The sequence below is a fragment of the Ranitomeya variabilis genome, chromosome 6 (assembly GCF_051348905.1).
Source record: "Ranitomeya variabilis isolate aRanVar5 chromosome 6, aRanVar5.hap1, whole genome shotgun sequence".
In the NCBI taxonomy this organism is placed as follows: domain Eukaryota; kingdom Metazoa; phylum Chordata; class Amphibia; order Anura; family Dendrobatidae; genus Ranitomeya; species Ranitomeya variabilis.
In genome coordinates, this window is record NC_135237.1 from 63,602,798 (window position 1) to 63,624,197 (window position 21,400).

At 46.7% G+C, this 21,400-nt stretch overlaps 1 protein-coding gene across 4 annotated transcripts in view; it reads left to right on the plus strand.

Moving 5' to 3' along the window:
• Positions 1-503: 503 nt before the first annotated feature.
• Positions 504-21,400, plus strand: part of ESYT2 (extended synaptotagmin 2) — a 156,993-nt gene continuing 136,096 nt past the window's right edge. For 2 of the 4 annotated variants that reach the window (XM_077268569.1, XM_077268570.1), the window contains exon 1: positions 507-1,035. In XM_077268569.1, coding sequence (XP_077124684.1) covers positions 718-1,035 — 318 coding nt within the window. In that variant the 5' untranslated portion in view covers positions 507-717. Of the gene's footprint in view, positions 1,036-1,338; positions 1,390-21,400 lie in introns of those variants that run through there. The other 2 variants (XM_077268568.1, XM_077268571.1) reach the window with 2 other exon arrangements.

Below are 21,400 nucleotides of genomic sequence, written 5' to 3' on the forward strand. Positions count from 1 at the left end.
AACCAAGGACTCTGCTCACATTACCCTTTATCTATATTAGCGGGTGAGCTCTCCCCCATTTCTGCCCCATGTTGTTTTTACTTTATTTATTTTGCAATTTTACTTGTATAATTTTTTTTTGTCTTTTTCTGATTTATAAACACAAACCATATCAAAGTTGAATGTGCAGCTAAACAAATCCCATAAAAGCCAAAAGGTGCAATTTTTTTTAACGAAATCCCACTACAAAAATGATTTTTATTCCAAAATACATGCATGTGATTTAAGTAAAAAAATATATAAAAGTGCCCGAAAAATGAACAACCCTTTACGAAAAATGAACAACCCTTTAAAGTTTAAAAACAAAATTGGACAACCCTTTTAAATTAGTAATGCGTGAAATGTATGCATGAGGATCACTTTTGCTCTCATTGTTAACATATTTGTTTAAATAAAGCTGCTTGAAAAAAAAGGATAAAAAAATTCCGCAGCAGCTCTAGCTCCGCCTCCCTGCACATCCTGCCGCTGTGGCCGGACAGTGGGCGGGGCCTGAGTCACACAGGAGCAGGGAGCTCGGGCAGCGGCGCTGTGCATGGCAGAGGCGAGGGACAGCTCAGCACTGGGCGCCTGCTGTGGAGGGCGCAGGGTGGGCGGCAGCTCCTGATGTGGGCTGCTGGCTGAGCTGCTGTGTGCAGGAGGAGGGGGAGACATTCTCTGAAGCCTGGTGAGCGCTGCAGGATGACCCAGGACGAGGGCACTGTGCAGGAGGGGGCTGGCCGCCCTGCGGTGCCCCCCGAGGAGCCTGGCATGATCAGTGTGGATATCACAGGACTCTTCTATCAGTTCTCCAAGACTTTTGTGCTGATCTTCCCTGTGTACGTGCTGGGATACTTCGGGCTGAGCTTCAGCTGGCTGCTCATCGCTCTGGTCTTCCTCATGTGGTTTAGGAAAAATAAAGGGAATAAAAGCTCCAGGCTGCACCGTGCGCTGGCGTTCCTGGAAAACGAGGAGAAGACGGTGAAGCACAGCATCGCATCCGCAGACCTGCCCGCCTGGGTAAGTGGATACCAGCACCAGGCAGCTGCTGACAGATGTTTGTAGCTTTGTCCGCAGACCTGCCCGCCTGGGTAAGTGGCTACTAGCACCAGGCAGCTGCTGACAGATGTTTGTAGCTTTGTCCGCAGACCTTCCCGCCTGGTAAGTGGCTACTAGCACCAGACAGCTGCTGACAGATATTTGTAGCTTTGTCCGCAGACCTGCCCGCCTGGGTAAGTGGATACCAGCACCAGGCAGCTGTTGACAGATGTTTGTAGCTTTGTCCGCAGACCTGCCCGCCTGGGTAAGTGGCTACTAGCACCAGGCAGCTGCTGACAGATGTTTGTAGCTTTGTCCGCAGACCTGCCCGCCTGGGTAAGTGGATACCAGCACCGGGCAGCTGCTGACAGATGTTTGTAGCTTTGTGCTCCGTATGGGACCAGTCACATTTTCCTTTTTAACGACCGGCTTTGAAAGATCGGAGCGTATGGGGTCCCGTTACAACCTACAAAGCACCGTAAAGACAACAAGCAAGTCGTAAGAAGAAAAATCGACTTTTGACAACTTGCTTGTTTGCGGTATTTTGTGGATTGCAATGTGACTCCACTCGCTTGCGTTTTGGGACAGCGAAGCCGCAGCGTACGGCGATCTTTGGTTGTAGCTGAAGTCGCCGTCTGTCCCCAGTCTAGGAGGGGTGCAAATCCTAAATCGTATCTTAATTTTCCACCATGAGGTCATCGTCCCGCAGCAGCTCACAGAGTGCACGCATTTATCCATCAGTCGCCGTCTTAACTTGTCGTTGCAGCCGGATCCTTTTCCCTTGGTTTTAAGAAATAGAGTAACGATTTTAAAGAGAGATGCCATTTTCTAGAACGCTGATAAATGGAATTTATATCCCATAGTGACATGTATTTAATGTTTTCTCATAAACCCCAGCAGTGCGAGTGTGACCACTGCTCCATTGACTTCCATGGAATTTTGAGGTGGTAATGTGTGATCACCACTCCCCAGCTAATAAAGCGTTGGTTACACTGCGGCATACGTCCCGTGATAGGTGATGAATGCGGGTTATGGGGCAAATCCCTTTAACATAAGCACCCTTCTTTAAAAAAAAAGAAAAAAAAAAGTGAAATGTCACCACGTTCTATAGGAGTCATAGAAAATGACATAAGTTGTTGGCACACCCGTCCTGCAGTAGGGTGAATAGCGGGCACATTTGCATGCGATGATTACCATCCAGGGCACGGCGGTGGGTGTTGGCACAGTTTTCTGGCTGGTCTTAGTACGGTGTGTTGTCTGTGAGTTATTTGGGCTGGACAAGGTGTTCTGCGGTAGCAGTAAAGGGCTAGGCTCACGGCATGCAGTGTGAGGCCCATAGACGTGGCTGGAGCTGAGAGGTATGCTCATCATCAGTGCATTAGTAATGTGGCAGCCGACAATAACAGCGCCAGGTTTTATGGCGTCCCGTAGACATTGCTGATGTCAATATTTCTTTCTCAAAGGGCTGTAAGTTGCATCACGCTCCTCGGGCAGCGGTCATCCTAGTCTATAGGTATGACTAGCGCTTTTGTTGAGCTTCTGCAGCAGCTTAGTCTGCATTCCTTTTGCAGAAGTGCTCTAAAATAATCCTCAACCTCGTAAGTAATAGACCAGTTCAACAGGTCTGTGTTTTCGGGAGGGTTGGAGTATATGCCTGAGGCTACGGAGACTTCCTTTTTGGCATTATAGGGGTTAAATAATAAGTGCATGCACCTGTGGTCTTCTCTCATGGGCAACATGATGGGAATCCCATAAGCCATTTATCCTATTACTAAGGTCCCTGCTATGAGGCAAGTTTGGCCGTCTATAAGGTGGACGTGCAGCGAGGATGTCTGCCCAGCGACCTTCGCCCTGCATATGGATGGACTCCTATAATCCAGGGGAACGCCTTGCAGGCACTACCACTGTACAGGAGGGATCGATACCCCAGAGATTACGGCTGTTACTGACCCGAGCGCTCGCTAGACAAGGTCCATCCACTGGACGTCAGACACATGGAAACAGCAAAGTCTGCCCTGATAACGGGAATCCAGGGAGTGTTACTGCAGGAATGCACAGAGCATTAGTCACCAAAGCCATAAAATTGCCCGAAAGCAATCAGTTTATTTACTATGGAGTTATGGAAACAACCATCTGCCCTCCATTGGGCGATAAGGCACCCTTAAAGGGTTACTCTCATCTTCGTAGATGGTTATTGTCGGATAGTTCCTGTAAAAAGAACAAGCCGTTTGCTACTTATTAAAATTTTCATCTGCTCTTGAGATATTCACATCTTACTTTTTTCTTTAAAGCTTGTTCCTTAGGAGACCGACCACCGCTGCTGTCTAGTTATTTAAACACTGTGCTGAAGCTGACCGTCATTTGGAGGCAACCACGCGCTACAGGGATCCTGTCCAGCTTCAAGACAGTGTTTACAAACTGAATAGAAAGCAGCTTGTAAGCACTGCTCGTAGTCTGTTGTCTAGCAGCAGTGGTCGGTCTCCAAGGCAACGAGGTTTAAACAAAAGAAAAGTGTTTATATCTCAAGGAGGGCTGCAAATTGTATTTAAGAGCAATCACTATCTGAAAATGGCTATTTATGATGATGGAAATAATAATTTAATCCCGGAGGCAATAACCTTACAATCACACACACACACGGGTTGTTCAAAAGCTAGTACTTAATACTCTTAGTTAATGAATGGAGCGGAAATCCAACATGCGAACCTCCGCTCCATTCTTGAGATTGCTGGAATATGGATAGGGGATAAGTTACCATCTTGGGAATCTTTTTAGAATAGTTGGAAAACCCCAGTTTATACTTGGGAAAACTGCATAAACAGCAATTACCAAACTGTCCAATTTACCACCTGACTGCAGACTGCTCGCTGTCCATTTTTTTTTGCACAGGCTCCTTGCTACATGGAGCTGGTCATGTAGGCCTGCCCCATTCCTTTTTTTTTTTTTGCGGACTGGTTTAGACTATTTAAATGAATGGATCCACAGAAATGACGTACGGCACGGGGATGGAAACTCATCCATCATTTTTATTTTTTTTTTGCATAAGTGAAAAACAGAACGCGTGGAACACGATCGGATGAAAAGTGGACCATCACACGGGGAATGCAAGACTGATCTATTAATTTATTCGACATGCTCCTGCTAGCTAAGGAAGTAATTCCAATAAAAGAGGCAGGAAACTTTTGTGTGATATATATATATATATATATATATATATATATATATATATATATATATATATATATATATATATATATATATATATATATATATATATAGTGCCTACAAGTAGTATTCAACCCCCTGCAGATTTAGCAGGTTTACACATTTGGAATTAACTTGGCATTGTGACATTTGGACTGTAGATCAGCCTGGAAGTGTGAAATGCACTGCAGCAAAAAAGAATGTTATTTCTTTGTTTATTTTTTTTTTTAAATTGTGAAAAGTGTTTTCAGAGGGTCATTTATTATTCAACCCCTCAACCCACCAGAATTCTGTTTAGTTCCCCTAAAGTATTAAGAAGTAGTTGAGGCACAAAGAACAATGAGCTTCACATGTTTGGATTAATTATCTCTTTTTTCCAGCCTTTTCTGACTATTTAAGACCCTCCCCAAACTTGTGAACAGCACTCAAACATGGTCAACATGGGAAAGACAAAGGAGCATTCCAAGGCCATCAGAGACAAGATCGTGGAGGGTCACAAGGCTGGCAAGGGGTACAAAACCCTTTCCAAGGAGTTGGGCCTACCTGTCTCCACTGTTGGGAGCATCATCCGGAAGTGGAAGGCTTATGGAACTACTGTTAGCCTTCCACGGCCTGGACAGCCTTTGAAAGTTTCCTCCCGTGCCGAGGCCAGGCTTGTCCGAAGAGTCAAGGCTAACCCAAGGACAACAAGGAAGGAGCTCCGGGAAGATCTCATGGCAGTGGGGACATTGGTTTCAGTCAATACCATAAGTAACGTACTCCACCGCAATGGTCTCCGTTACAGACGAGCCCGTAAGGTACCTTTACTTTCAAAGTGTCATGTCAAGGCTCGTCTACAGTTTGCTCATGATCACTTGGAGGACTCTGAGACTGACTGGTTCAAGGTTCTCTGGTCTGATGAGACCAAGATCGAGATCTTTGGTGCCAACCACACACGTGACGTTTGGAGACTGGATGGCACTGCATACGACCCCAAGAATACCATCCCTACAGTCCGGCATGGTGGTGGCAGCATCATGCTGTGGGGCTGTTTCTCAGCCAAGGGGCCTGGCCATCTGGTCCGCATCCATGGGAAGATGGATAGCACGGCCTACCTGGAGATTTTGGCCAAGAACCTCCGCTCCTCCATCAAGGATCTTAAGATGGGTCATCATTTCATCTTCCAACAAGACAACGACCCAAAGCACACAGCCAAGAAAACCAAGGCCTGGTTCAAGAGGCAAAAAATCAAGGTGTTGCAGTGGCCTAGTCAGTCTCCTGACCTTAACCCAATTGAAAACTTGTGGAAGGAGCTCAAGATTAAAGTCCACATGAGACACCCAAAGAACCTAGATAACTTGGAGAAGATCTGCATGGAGGAGTGGGCCAAGATAACTCCAGAGACATGTGCCGGCCTGATCAGGTCTTATAAAAGACGATTATTAGCTGTAATTGCAAACAAAGGTTATTCCACAAAATATTAAACCTAGGGGTTGAATAATAATTGACCCACACTTTTATGTTTAAAATTTATAAAAATTTAACTGAGCAACAAAACTTTTTGGTTTGTAAGATTTATGCATCTGTTAATAAATCCTGCTCTTGTTTGAAGTTTGAAGGCTCTAACTTATTTGCATCTTATTAAACCTGCTGAATCTGCAGGGGGTTGAATACTACTTGTAGGCACTGTGTATGTATATATGTATATATATATATATATATATATATATATATATATATATATATATATATATATATATATATATATATATATATATATATATATATATATATATATATATATATATATATATATATATATATATATATATATATACACACTCACCGGCCACTTTATTAGGTACACCTGTCCAACTTCTTGTTAACACTTAATTTCTAATCAGCCAATCACATGGCGGCAACTCAGTGCATTTAGGCATGTAGACATGGTCAAGACAATCTCCTGCAGTTCAAACCGAGCATCAGTATGGGGAAGAAAGGTGATTTGAGTGCCTTTGAACGTGGCATGGTTGTTGGTGCCAGAAGGGCTGGTCTGAGTATTTCAGAAACTGCTGATCTACTGGGATTTTCACGCACAACCATCTCTAGGGTTTACAGAGAAGTCCGAAAAAGAAAAAAAATCCAGTGAGTGGCAGTTCTGTGGGCGGAAATGCCTTGTTGATGCCAGAGGTCAGAGGAGAATGGGCAGACTGGTTTGAGCTGATAGAAAGGCAACAGTGACTCAAATCGCCACCCGTTACAACCAAGGTAGGCCTAAGAGCATCTCTGAACGCACAGTGCGTCGAACTTTGAGGCAGATGGGCTACAGCAGCAGAAGACCACACCGGGTACCACTCCTTTCAGCTAAGAACAGGAAACTGAGGCTACAATTTGTACAAGCTCATCGAAATTGGACAGTAGAAGATTGGAAAAACGTTGCTTGGTCTGATGAGTCTCGATTTCTGCTGCGACATTCGGATGGTAGGGTCAGAATTTGGCGTAAACAACATGAAAGCATGGATCCATCCTGCCTTGTATGGAGCATCTTTGAGATGTGCAGCCGACAAATCTGCGGCAACTGTGTGATGCCATCATGTCAATATGGACCAAAATCTCTGAGGAATGCTTCCAGCACCTTGTTGAATCTATGCCACGAAGAATTGAGGCAGTTCTGAAGGCAAAAGGGGGTCCAACCCGTTACTAGCATGGTGTACCTAATAAAGTGGCCGGTGAGTGTATATACATATATATATATACACACTCACCGGCCACTTTATTAGGTACACCATGCTAGTAACGGGTTGGACCCCCTTTTGCCTTCAGAACTGCCTCAATTCTTCGTGGCATAGATTCAACAAGGTGCTGGAAGCATTCCTCAGAGATTTTGGTCCATATTGACATGATGGCATCACACAGTTGCCGCAGATTTGTCGGCTGCACATCCCAAAGATGCTCCATACAAGGCAGGATGGATCCATGCTTTCATGTTGTTTACGCCAAATTCTGACCCTACCATCCGAATGTCGCAGCAGAAATCGAGACTCATCAGACCAAGCAACGTTTTTCCAATCTTCTACTGTCCAACTTCGATGAGCTTGTACAAATTGTAGCCTCAGTTTCCTGTTCTTAGCTGAAAGGAGTGGTACCCGGTGTGGTCTTCTGCTGCTGTAGCCCATCTGCCTCAAAGTTCGACGCACTGTGCGTTCAGAGATGCTCTTAGGCCTACCTTGGTTGTAACGGGTGGCGATTTGAGTCACTGTTGCCTTTCTATCAGCTCGAACCAGTCTGCCCATTCTCCTCTGACCTCTGGCATCAACAAGGCATTTCCGCCCACAGAACTGCCGCTCACTGGATTTTTTTTCTTTTTCGGACCATTCTCTGTAAACCCTAGAGATGGTTGTGCGTGAAAATCCCAGTAGATCAGCAGTTTCTGAAATACTCAGACCAGCCCTTCTGGCACCAACAACCATGCCACGTTCAAAGGCACTCAAATCACCTTTCTTCCCCATACTGATGCTCGGTTTGAACTGCAGGAGATTGTCTTGACCATGTCTACATGCCTAAATGCACTGAGTTGCCGCCATGTGATTGGCTGATTAGAAATTAAGTGTTAACAAGAAGTTGGACAGGTGTACCTAATAAAGTGGCCAGTGAGTGTATATCCTCTCTGAGTGGGTGGCATTGGTCCCTGTGCCCATTCTCACATAGTGCACACATACCCGTCTCCTGAGTGTTACGTGTACGATGGGCAGGGCCCCTGTATTTGGCAGAGCCCCATTGGCGGCGCAGTGAGGAGTTCCTGTTTGGCAGCTGCCCAGGTATGTCAGCGATGTGCTGCAGATGGTTATCTGTGAACCCTTTATCTTGCGGTCGGTCTATGTGAAGAAGCCGGTGTACTGCAACCTCTGCTAATACTGTCTCCATGACCGAGGCATATGGCGACAGAGGAATAAGCCCTCTACCCTTGGGGAAACTGTGCAGCCATTACATATGTGCAAAGCAGATTATTTAAAGACAAAAAAAAATGATGCGTGTTCCATAGATTTCATTCGGAAGAAAGTGTACAAGTGTCTGGGAAATGAGGAAGACCTGCCAATTACAGCAGAATTGGGATTTAGGCTTTATGCACAAGGTTATATTATGGCTGCATATAAAATTTCAGCTCATGATCTTCCTTAAGACCTCTAACCCGTCCAATATGCCCCCTACTATCGATTGTCAAGGGGCAAAACCCCTGAAACTGGAGTTCTTCATTCTAGTTTTTCCTTTTATCCTAAGTCATGGGGCAAGGCTCAATAAAGAGGCAATACTGACTTGTAGGATTGCTACCTCGAATAGGTGGCGCTATAAACTCTTCTTGTTGGAGATTTTCTTCCCTTTTGCCAGGGGGCATTCCTTGGCCTCTAAGTCTCCCTATGCCTGACTGTCTCCTCAAGGAGAACCTTTATGATCTTAGTAAATTTGCCCCCTCTTCCTCCATTGCGCTGCTGTTTAAGGCTGGTGTATGAAGCACAATGTTTGTAAAATGTGTGATTCATTATTTCCATCGACTTCTTACGTAGCTATCCTCTAACTGAGCTTGGATGTGTTGGCTGACAACAGTGAGCATTCGTGATTTTGCATAGAAGTGGTTTTAATAAAAAAAAAATAAAAAAGCCAGTTGCCTTGGAAGATTTATGCTGAAACTCCCCTGTGCAGGGGGATCAATGATGATGTTGGTGGCTGGAGGCTACGCTGAGCTGTCAGTCCCGGCTGTCCAGAGAACCGTCTGTGATCATGTGCTTGGAGATATATTCTCAGATATCATAGTCATTTGATAATTTATGGTTGCTGACTGCAAATTACCGTAACTTGCAGTTCTGAGTTAAAGGGAGTCAATCAGCACAGAAAGACTGTTCATACCAAGCACTGGCACTCGGTACACCCTTGGTGTGGCCAAACAGGGCACTGCACCTTCCCACCTACTTTTTTTTTTTTTTTTACCATATGGCTCTGCACTCCTCTGATTCTTGGAAAACCAGAGCTGTCAATCAAAGAAGGCGACGACGGCGGAGATGGACGGGAAACAACTAAGGGTACTTTCACACTAGCGTCGTACTCGGCCTGTTGCAGTGCGTCGGGCCGACGTACCGACGCTAGCGTTGTTTGCGGATGCTGATTTTGCGCGGTCGGAAAAGACGTTCTCGACGCAGCAAAAAAAAAGTTGCAAGCTACGTTTTTTGCTGCCGACGGTCCGCAACAACACGACGCAACCGTCGCACGACGGTTGCGACGTGTGTCAATACGTCGCAATGCATCGCTAATGTTAGTCAATGGGGAAAAAACGCATCCTGCAGACAACTTTGCAGGATGCGTTTTTTCGCCAAAACGTATTGCAAAAAACGCTAGTGTGAAAGTAGCCTAAGTGGAACGCCGCAGTGGCGTCCTTGGCCACACCAAGGGTGCACCAAGCGCTTGTGTTTGGTTTGAACGGTTGTTTTGTGCTGCCAGGCTCCCTGTAAGTGCTGGATTAATGGAATAAAGGGATATTGTCATTTGTGTGACTGCTCTCAGGATATTTCATAATCCGTCACCTCTTGGATACAGTTTATACCAAAGAGAAAGAATGTCACCTTTTTCACTTTTACATATTGCGACATCATCTCAAATTACAACTTGAAGAAAACACGTCGAGTTTTCCTGCTTTTAAGAGCGTCAAGTGATCACAGATTTCCTAGCACTTTGGAAAAGAAACCAGGAATCCATTTGGTGCGGGATCCTGCTGTAAGTGCAGCGTAGCGGAGCTGGCGTAGCGCTGAGCCGCCCTTCTTTTCTGCTTACAAAGCTCTGCTCTGTCATCCTTGCGCTGACCTGCTTCTTCCCCGCGTGCTTCACAACTTCTAATAAGTGAAGGCAATCCATATTTAATGACCACGGAAATCCAATCTGGCAGCGCTTGTTCTGTGGGGTTATTCTGGATGTGAAACGGGCGGCTTCATCCCGCAATAGCTAAATTAATTGTTGTGATGAATGGAAACTTGTGGACTCTTAGGCTATGTTCACACGTGGCTTTTTGTTGCGTTTTTTTTCCTCTTTACTGTTTTCTTGGCAGTAAAGAGGCTGTTTAATAAAAAAAAAAAAAGCATGTTTTGCTGCTTTTTTTTTTTTTTTTTTGGCTGCGTTTTTTTAGGTGCTTTTGTCTCTTGTGCATGTTAATACAGTACAGTACCGCCTGTTCCTGAGTTTTCTGCAGCAAAGCCTGATGCCTGCATTTTTCTACTGACTTTTCTTTCTCTGGGTGAAAAAATGCTTCCAAAACCCAAGAAGTGACATGCTGCAATTTTCAGACGCAGCACTTTTCCAATTCAGTCAGGAAAAAAACCAATGTGTGTATGAGATTTCTGACATCTCATAGCTTCGGCTGGTACTGTAAAAAGCAGCTTTTAATTAGCATAAAAAAAACCGTGTGTGAACATAGCCTCAGCTATAGTTTAAAAGTGTAATAATAATACCGGTAGTAGTAATAATAATAATAATATTATTATTATTATTATTATTATTACAGTAAGAAGGTGGGGGCCGGAGTTCCTCGTCTGCTTTCCTACCTTTTGTGTGAAACACAATGGTGCACATGTGTAAGCGTGTCCTCCTGAGTCGTTGCTAGGTTACAAACCGCCGAGGTGGCAGTCACCGGTTTCCTCTATTTTGTGGTTGTGCAAGGTTGTTTCTGTGAAGAGGTGTGGTAAATGTCATGGGTCTAAGGGGAAAAGTTTCTCATTGTGAAGAGCACAAAATCGGCATAGAGAGTTAAGATTAATTTAAAAAAATATCACGTGGTGCTGGCGCCATTCCAGCGGTGTTGGCATTGGCTGTCCCGGGGCTCACATGACATTATGCATTATGTCACACAATCGCTGCTGCCAGCAGTGGCTTCACTCCACCCCTCCCTAACAAATCAAAGATGACATCGGAAGATAAGAGGTTCGCGGGCCACCCAGTACTATGGACCTTAATGTTGGACCTGAGTCCTGTGAGTCGATCTGCTCATCCCTGTTCAGATAGAACCCATGCTCCTTTTCTTCTGTTTTAGAGCTATTTGGGCAGCTCTGTCACCAAATTTCACTCTACAAGCTACAAGTGCTTCGCACAAAATTAGAATATCATCAAAAAGTAAAAAAAAAATTCAGTTCCTCAATACAAAAAGTGAAACTCATGTATAATGTAGAGTCATTACAAACAGATCGATGTATTTTAAGTGTTTATTTCTGTTAATGTTGATGATTATGGCTTACAGCCAATGAAAACCTAAAAAGTCATTATCTCAGTAAATTAGAATAATTAACAAAAAACACCCGCAAAGGCTTCCTAAGCTTTACAAAACGTCCCTTAGTCTGTTTCAGTAGACTCCACAATCATGGGGAAGACTGTTTTGATTTCACTGATTCCATTAACACACTCCAGAAGGAGGGTAAGCCACAAAGGGTCATTGCTAAAGAGGCTGGCTGTTCAGAGTGATGTATCCAAGCATATTAATGGAAAGTTGAGTGGAAGGAAAAAGTGTGAAAGAAAAAGGTACACAAGCAACCGGGATAACCACAGCCTTGAAAGGATTGTTAAGAAAGCTATTCAAAAATTTGGGTGAGATTCACAAGGAGTGGACTGCAGCTGGAGTCATTGCTTCAAGAGCCACCACACACAGACGTATCCAGGACATGGGCTACAAGTGTCACATTCCTTGTGTCAAGCCACTCATGACCAATAGACAACGCCAGAAGCGTCTTACCTGGGCCAAGAAGAAAAAGAACTGGACTGTTGCTCAGTGGTCCAAGGTGTTTTCAGATGAAAGTAAATTTTGCATTTCATTTGGAAATCAAGGTCCCAGAATCTGGAAGAAGAGTGGAGAGGCCACAATCCAAGCTGCTTGAGGTCTAGGGTGAAGTTTCCTCAATTGGTGATGGTTTCGGGAGCCATGTCATCTGCTGGTGTAGGTCCACTTTCTTTTATGAAGACCAAAGTCCGCACAGCCGTCTACCAGGAAATTTTAGAGCACTTCATGATTCCCTCTGCCAACAAGCTTTTTGGAAATGGAAATTTCATTCTCCAGCAGAACTTGGCACCTGTCCACACTGCCAAAAGTACCAATACCTATTGTGATATACCAACTAATGGTTTATGGAAAGACAGGTATGTATTACACAGGCAGGGCTCTGCTGTGATATGAATCCAGGACAGGTCGCTGGGTCTTGTAGTTCCACAAACCTGCATTTTTAGTAAAGGGCTGGATTCAAGGGTTAACCAGATAGTGATGGGTGGGACTGGTTAACCATATACCTCCCAGGGGGTGTGCTCCTGTGAACACAGGAAGGTCCTACATATTTCCTGTGTGCGACACATGGGGAAAGCCCATGTGCAAGACTGGATCTGGCTGGAGCTCGTGAAGGTCCAGGAAGCACCAAGGATCTGGACTACTAACGGGAGCCAGATGATGACAGGCTGGGGAAAACCTGAGGTGCTGCTAACCAGGTAAGCCCGAGCCTGGGGAATTGTGTCCTGATGGACGTCAGGGATTTGAGCTGTGCAAAGGGAACTGGACTGGAATGGACTGTTTGTGGGTTCTGTATTGTTCACATGTCCTGAGTTGGACTTGTTTAAAGGAAGAATTTGCTCCTGTATAGTTGACTTTTGCTGCCAAGCGAGTATGCCCCAACTCGCTCAGTGACTCACTACGTCACACTGGTTTGAAAACAGTATCACTGTGCTTGATTGGCCGACAAACTCGCCTGACCTTAACCCCATAGAGAATCTATGGAGTATTGTCAAGAGGAAGATGAGAGACACCAGACCCAACAATGCAGACGAGCTGAAGGCTGCTATCACAGCAACCTGGGCTTCCATAACCCCTCAGCAGTGCCACAGGCTGATCGCCTCCATGCCACGCCGCATTGACTTAATAATTGATGCAAAAATAGCCCCGACCAAGTATTGAGCGCATTTACTGAACATACATTTCAGTAGGCCAACATTTCAGATTTTAAAATCATTTTTCAAGCTGGTGTTATAAAGTATTCTAATTTCCTGAGATAATGACTTTTGGATTTTCATTGGCTGTAAGCCATAATCATCAACATTAACAGAAATAAACACTTGAAATAGATCTATGTGTTTGTAATGACTCTATATAATATAGGAGTTTCACTTTTTATATTGAAGACCTGAAATAAATTAACTTTTTGATGACATTCTAATTTTGTGAGAAGCACCTGTATCTGGCATTATTAAATTAGATATGTTTGACCTGATGTGGCTTGTGTACTTTCTTTAAAAACAATTGTGTCCAAGGGTATGTGCACACATTGTGGATTCTCTGCGGATCCACAGCGTTTTTTGTGGTGCAGAAACGCTGCAGATCCGCAATTGATTTACAGTACAATGTAAATGAATGAGGAAAAAAAAAGCTGTGCTAATGGTGCGGAAACGCTGCGGATTAAAAGAAGTAGCATGTCACTACTTTTTTGAGAATCTGCAGCGTTTTTGTACCCATTCCATTATAGAAATCCGCAGGGGTAAATCCGCAAAAACTCACAAAAAACGCTGCGGATCCGCACAAACGCACCAAATCCGCAGCTGCGTTTTCTGTCAGGAGAGGCAGAATCTGCACCAGAAATTCCTAAGGCTAATCCGCAACGTGTGCACATAGCCTTAGTGACAAATCCGAGTATTAAAAATGTTTGACTCGAAGTAGAAAAGTCAGTGTTTGCTTGCTGGCCTGTGCCTGAGGTGGCAATGTCATCGTCTACCACTGGCTTCATGCAAGTTACTTGCAGCAAGTGTGTTTCTTTAAGCAAAAATCAATAGGGGTGTAAATCTTGCTAAAGCAAGGGTGTAATGTTCTGGTAGACATTGATATATGAAACGTTTTCACTTTTAATGACCATTTCGGGGGATGTCATCATTTCAAGGACAGACTGTAGTTGTCCTGTCTCCCAAGAGTTATTAGTGGTATTCTTGTTTGAGACCATGACTGAAAGCTGAGCTATTTATATGGATGCTGTACTGTGTCCTTTGCTTCTAATATTTCAGTATTCACAAGTGGCATCCATCATTATCACTAGGGATGACCTTTGGACTATTGTCTCGGGCCATCTATGAATTGGAGTAAGAATTCCACTTAGGCTAAGTGCACACGTCGCAGAATTGCCGTGGAAATTTCCCTGCCGCGAGTATATCGCATGCGGAATTGGCATGCATATTCCTGCTAAACACTAGCGTTTTTCAAGCATAATTAGCTTGCAGAATGCTAGCGTTTTCCAAGAGATCTGTAGCATCGCTTGGAAAACTGACTGATTGGTCGCACTTGTCAAACATAGTGTTTGACAAGTGTGACCAACTTTTTACTATTGATGCTGCCTATGCAGCATCAATAGTAAAAAGATATAATGTTAAAAATAATTTTAAAAAAAATGGTTATTCTCACCTTCCGACGGCACCAGATCTCCTCGGCGGTGCACGCGGCGGCTTCCGTTCCTATACCGCGATGGCATCGCAGGTCCTTCACACAAAGCATCCATGGGAACGGAAGTGGCCACGTGCACCGCTGAGAGGCGGGAGGACTCCAGGGGCCATCAGAAGGTGAGTATATCACTAGATTTTTTTATTTCTCTATCGCCTCTCATTGGGGGACACAGGAACCATGGGGGTGTATGCTGCTGCCACTAGGAGGCTGACACTATGCAAATAAAAAAGTTAGCTCCTCCTCTGCAGTGTACACCCTACCGACAGGAAGTAGGATATTCAGTTTAGCTTAGTGTCAGTAGGAGGTGGACACGGGTCTTTCATTAGACCCTTATCTACCTCAATGTGCGTCGTTTCTTTTCAGATTTTCCGGAGGGATACAGGGTGAACAGTCACACCTGTAGTCCCACAAGGCGGACTATGAGTACGGCGTGTACTGCCACCCCGTATCCTCATAGATCCCTCTCCAGGACCAAGAGCCTAGCACACAAGCGTGCTTAGAAGTCCGGTCCTGGCTCCGTCCCCCACCCACTCGCCCACCAGAGCCTGTCGGTTGGAGGAGACGAGGACGTCCATCACAGCTCCCTGGACGTCTCATTCCCCTCAGGTTAGTAGCGGACGACGTGGGATGTTTAGGTGAGTATTTTCCCTATATTCCCCAGATCTTTCCCTGCCCACCCTCAGTGGGGGAATAGACGAGCTTATCTCGCGCGGTGGAGGGCCGCGCTTCCCCCTTACCTATCCCCTTCATCCCTGCGGCCGCAATGTCACTTTGCAGGGGCACCTCTTCCCCCTGCGGCTGCAATGCATGGCAGGCGGCCGTCCTGTGCCTGCGCAGTATCCTCCTCTATCCGGCGGCGCCGACCTCTAATTTAGGCCCCGGCTTTGGCCGGGGCCTACTTTGGCGCCGCGACCCTGGTAATTTCGTTCCCTCTGGCGACTGTCAGGCGGCCGCGCTGCTCTGCGCGCACTGCTCCGGGGCCGCGGTCTTTTTTCCGGCGGCGCCGGCCTCTAATTTAGGTCCCGGCTTCTGCCGGGGCCTACTTCCGGTACCGCGCTCCTCCACTTCCGTTTTTTTCGGGCGGGCTTTCTCCCGCCCGACAATCTTGTTACTCCCCGCCCACCGCCGCCATCTTGGTGCTCCCGGGCCCATGACTTCTACGCCGCTGCTTGGCGCCACATCGCAGCAGGGCGCACGTTCCAGCGCCCTTTCAGCGGTCATTCATCCAGACTGCAGCCGGGTCCTTTTTCTCCCAGCACAAGCGGGGTCCCCAGCATCCTCCTTAGGTTGCCGTCTCATCGCTGGTGCCCTGATGCCGGTCGCAGCTACAGCCGGGAGCAGCCTACAGGACTCTACTATTACTGTGAGTAACGCTGCTATGCAGTCTATTACTCCCCTCTCCTGTTCCCCTAACCTTCGGGCATCATTTAGTGTGTCTGCTCCCAGGCCTATCCTATAAGGAGAGCGTCCCCGTCCTCCTGCTTCCTCTTGTCAGCTGCAGCATCTCCCTGTCCAGGAGTCCCTACCAAGGGTGAGACCGAGACCCATGATTACCCTGGGTGGGCTTTCCTTCTGTCTCAGTCTGGGGCGGACCTCACCAGGATGTCACGACTTCGTGTCCGTGACTGACCGCAATTGCTAGTGGGTCACAGGATTCTCCGTCCAGCCTTGTTCAACTCAGGCCACAAGAAGGGATACAGGGTGATCAGTCACACCTGTAATCCCACATTATGGACTATGAGTACGGCATGTACCGCCACCCCGTATCCTCATTGTTCCGACAGCAGGACCATGATCCTAGCACACAAGCATGCTTAGAGGTTCGGTCCCAGCTCCATTCCCCACCCACTCGCCCTCCAGAGCCTGTCGGTTGGAGGAGACGAGGACGTCCACCATCAGCCCCATGGACGTCTGACAACTTTCTTTCCCGCTCCATCTTGCCCTCTGGTCTGGAGCGGTGAGATCCCTCTTCCTGATCATCCTCTCTCTCGAGAGAGAAACGGGCTTCCTTGGTCATGTTTGCAGAGGAAGTTTCAGATGCGACCAACCAGACCCTAAGCATCATGGATACCTCTACGGAACCCGCGGCATAGGCGGTTTTCGTTTAGACGGTCTAACCACCTTCCAATGTCTTTGCCCCACACACTGAATTTGTAGTGGTACTTACCAGGGGAAATGCGAACCATACCAGATGCTTTCAGACAGGGAAGCATCTCGGCATCCTATATTCCTCCTCTCCTGAGCTCATCGCTAACTGGACTGATTCCTCGGCAATTCTGGACTCTTCAGTTCCCAGACTGTCTACCAACTTGGCATGGGTTCAAAGGATACAATTATAGATCCGCTGGATAAATTAGCCTTTGAAACGGCTGCTTCTACTTTGTGCCTCGGCTATTGCCTCTACCTGGGTCTCAGGGACCATAGATAGATGGACTAAACAGCCTTGTAAGAGCACCCCGGCTGGAGCTCCTCCCGGGGAGCTAGCTGTCCGGACGGACCAAATTTCCTACGCAGGGATATATTTGGTATCGGCCTCCCTAGATGCGCGGCTTGTGCAGCTCACACCTCCAGCAATATGGTGGCCATCTGACGCAGCAGGCGGACTTGTCTTCAAGAAGTCGCTTACTGGCCTCCCCTTCCAGGGGGTGTCTCTTTGGCTACACGCTGGAACAAATTATTAATGATGCCACGGGAGGCACGAGTTCCCTTCGTCCTTTCGCTGTTTTGTGGCTTCGGAAGATTCCTCTAGCTATCACAGACTGCGATCTCGTCTGGCTAGAGTAAAGGCTTCCTTTACGCCTATCCCTTCCCGGCGTTCCCGCAACTCCCATGGTTGGTCCACCAGGCCTAGACCTGGCAGCTCTTCCTCGGCATAACTAATGCCAACGGCCCAGCGTTTCTTCCAGTTTGGGCGGGCATCTCCTGTTTTTTTCAGGGATGTTTGGCTGGCTTCGGTGGAGGACGCTTAGATCAGGGAGGTGGTATCCTCCAGTTACAAGATACGGTTCGCTTCGCGGCCCGGAATTGCTTCTTTCTTTGTTCGGAGGTTATTGTTTCCGTTCCACAGCAGGTACACTTCACAGGTTTCTATTCAAACCTGCTTGTAGTGTCGAAGAAGAGCGGCGCTGTTCGACCCATTCTGTCTCTGAAGTTAGTCAACAGAAGGTTCCGCCTGCGGCATTTCAGGATGAAGTTCCTCTGTTCAGTCCTGGCTTCCATGGATCTACAGGAATTCCTGTGCTCCATGGATATCCAAGATGCTTTGCTCCATGTCCTGATTTTCCTTGCGGATCAGGGGCCTAGTGTTCATTCCATACCTTGAAGTCCTCCTTATCAAGCCTCAGGCCCAGAAGAGTCTGTCCATTGTCCTCGACTCCCGGTCCCGTTTCTGGTGGCTGGCCAACAGATCAAAGTCTTGTCTTGTTCCGAGTCAGCGTCTCGTCCTCTTAGGCATGTTGTTCGACACCGCCGGGGGTTTTTTCTTCTTGAGAAGCGGGCAATTCTCCATACGGAGTTCGCTCTCTGCAGGGCCCTCGGCTGCCTCCCTTCCGTTCAGCTACGACTTTCCTGTGATGCATGGTGACAGCTCTGTAAGCGTTCTCTTTTGCGCTGTTCTACTTGAGACCAATTCAGCCGCCCATTCCTCAGTTGGACACGTCTGTACTGTCTCTGAATCCTCCAATCCGACCGATTCTAATAGCCTCTCAACTGGTGGCTGTCATCCCCTCTCATTCCCCAGGTCCGGTCCTCCCAAGGCAGGTGGTGACGACGGTCACCAGCCTTCCCGACTGGGGGCGTTTTCTCGCCATCCGTCATTGAAGGGGGCGTTGGTCGGAGCAAGAGTCCTCTCCGCCAATCGATACCCTTGAGATAGGGGCTTTTCTTCTATCCCTGAGTCTCTGGGAAATGCTTCTCAGAGGTCTGCCAGTCAGAATCCAGACGTCCAATGCCTCAACTGTGGCTTATGTCAATCGCCAGGGACGGAATCAGTCTCTTGGCAATGGCGGAGGTATCCAATATCCTCCTCTGCGCAGAGGTGACGGTTTCTGCACTATCAGCAGTGCATATCCCCGGTGTGGATTACTAGGCCGCAGTGTTTTCTCTGCCATGACGGCCTTGCGGCAGGACAGGTGTTCGTGCTTCAAGAGGTCTTCCTTCAAATTTGCCTTTGATGAGGAACTCCGGACACGGCTCTCCTGGCGGCCCGACTGCTTAGGAAGGTTCCACCGTTTGTCTCCAAGTCTGCGATCCTCTTGTTGTGGATACCGATTCTTTGACCATTCCTGGGTCGCAATTTGTACTTCCTTTCTGTTCCTCACTTCCCTTTCTTCCCAGGCTGTTGGAGAGCAATGTGGAGGGAGTGCCGGTCATTCTGACCGCACCACATTGGTCCAGAAGGTTCTGGTTCGCTGAGATCGTCCATCTCCTCGCGGACTCCCACTGGAGGCTCCCAGTCTGGTCAGATCTTCTGTACCAGGGACCCATCTGCCGCAGAGTTCTTGGTGGCTCAAGTTAACAGCTTTGCTGTTGAAACCTTCCATTTTGGCTATTCTCTCTAGGCAGAACTTGATGCTGGTCTTGCCCTTAGTTCTCTGAAGGGTCAGATAGCAACCCTTTCCATCCCTTTTCTGAAGTCCCTTTCAGAGGTCCTTAGCTATGGGCTATCACGGTACAAAGATTTATATACGTCCCGTTCTCAGATCAGAACCTTTCTTCAAAGAGTGGCGCATGCGGCTCTCCCGTTCCAGACTTCTGCGGATCCCCGGGACCTCAATCTTGTTCTGGAGGCTCAGTGGGGTTCCCCCCCCTTGAACCTCCCCATGAGGCCTCACTGTCTGTTTTGTCCCGCAAGGTGGCGTTTCTGGTGACTTTCACCTCCATTAGGCGCGCCTCTGAGTTTGTGGCTCTCTCCTGTCTTCCCATTTCTTGGTTCTTCACCAGGATAAGGTAGTTTTTACGGCCTTCGTCGCCTTTTCTTCCCAGGGCGGTGTCCTCCTTTTACTTAAATAAGATCGTCCTTCCCACCTTTGTCCTGCTCTGGGGCGTTCGCTGAACAGGCTAGACCTGGTCATGGCAGTGAGGATCTATTTCTCTAGGACCGCCTTCTTTAGGAAGACAGACTGTCTTTTTGACGTTCCAGACGATACGCCAAGAGGCCTGCCGGCCTCCAAGGTTACGTTTGTTCTCTGGATCAGATCTGCCATTCTGGAGGCTCACTGGGTCAAGAACAGAGTGCTTCCTCATGGTATTAAGACTCACTCTGCCCCGGGCAATGGGCGCCTCCTGGGCAGTACACCATGGGGCATCCGCCCTACAACTTTGCTGGGCGGTAACCTAGTGTTCCGTTACCTCTTTTCCCAAAGGTTATAAGCATACCTGCGCTTCGACAGTTACCAGCCTAGGCGGAAGGATCTTGCAGGCGGCAGTGGTGATTCCTCCGTCCTGGATGGAGTTTTTCTGCTGTTCCCACCCCAGGGACTGCTTTGGGACGTCCCATGGTTCCTGTGTCCCCCAATGAGAGGCGATAGAGAAAACAGGATTTTTGGTTGCTTACCGTAAAATCTGTTTCTCGGAGCCTTCATTGGGGGACACAGCACCCTCCCAAGTTGAACAGCCCTGTTTATTGTGTTATACTGTTAACGTTTGTGTTCTTTGAACGCTCTTTGAGTGTTTGAAACTTTTAGACTGTAAAGCGCTGCTTAAGTTTGTTGGCGCTGTATAAATGAAGATTATTATTATTATAATATTATTATTATTTCTCGTTTACACGTTGCTTCTCCTACTGCTTTCTCACTAACTGAATATCCTACTTCCTGTCGGTAGGGTGTACACTGCAGAGGAGGAGCTAACTTTTTTATTTGCATAGTGTCAGCCTCCTAGTGGCAGCAGCATACACCCCCATGGTTCCTGTGTCCCCCAATGAAGGCTCCGAGAAACAGATTTTACGGTAAGCAACCAAAAATCCTGTTTTTAATTATTATTTTTTTTTTTTTTAACAATTATATGGTGCCCAGTCCATGGAGGAGTCTCCTCTCCTCCACCCTGGGTACCAACCGCACATGATCTGCTTACTTCCCGCATGGTGGACATAGCCCCATGCGGGAAGTAAGCAGATCAATGCATTCCTATGTGTGCGGAATCCCCGCGATTCCGCAAATTAATGAACATGCTGCGTTTTTTTCTGGAATGCGTTTCCGCTCAACGCAGCATGTGCGGATTGCATTCTATTAAATAGGATGCTTAATGTGAGCGTTTTTTTTTTTTTTTGCGGTTTTATAGCGTTTTTATAGCGAAAAAAACGTGACGTGTGCACACAGCCTTAGCCCATATAGGCGTATAGATGCCTAGGCCTATTGTATCATGTATATGGTGGTCTAATATATATATATATATATATATATATATATATATATATATATATATATATATATATATATATATATATATATATATATATATATATATATATATATATATATATATATATATACTCACTGGCCACTTTATTAGGTACACCTGTCCAACTTCTTGTTAACACTTAATTTCTAATCAGCCAATCACATGGCGGCAACTCAGTGCATTTAGGCATGTAGACATGGTCAAGACAATCTCCTGCAGTTCAAACCGAGCATCAGTATGGGGAAGAAAGGTGATTTGAGTGCCTTTGAACGT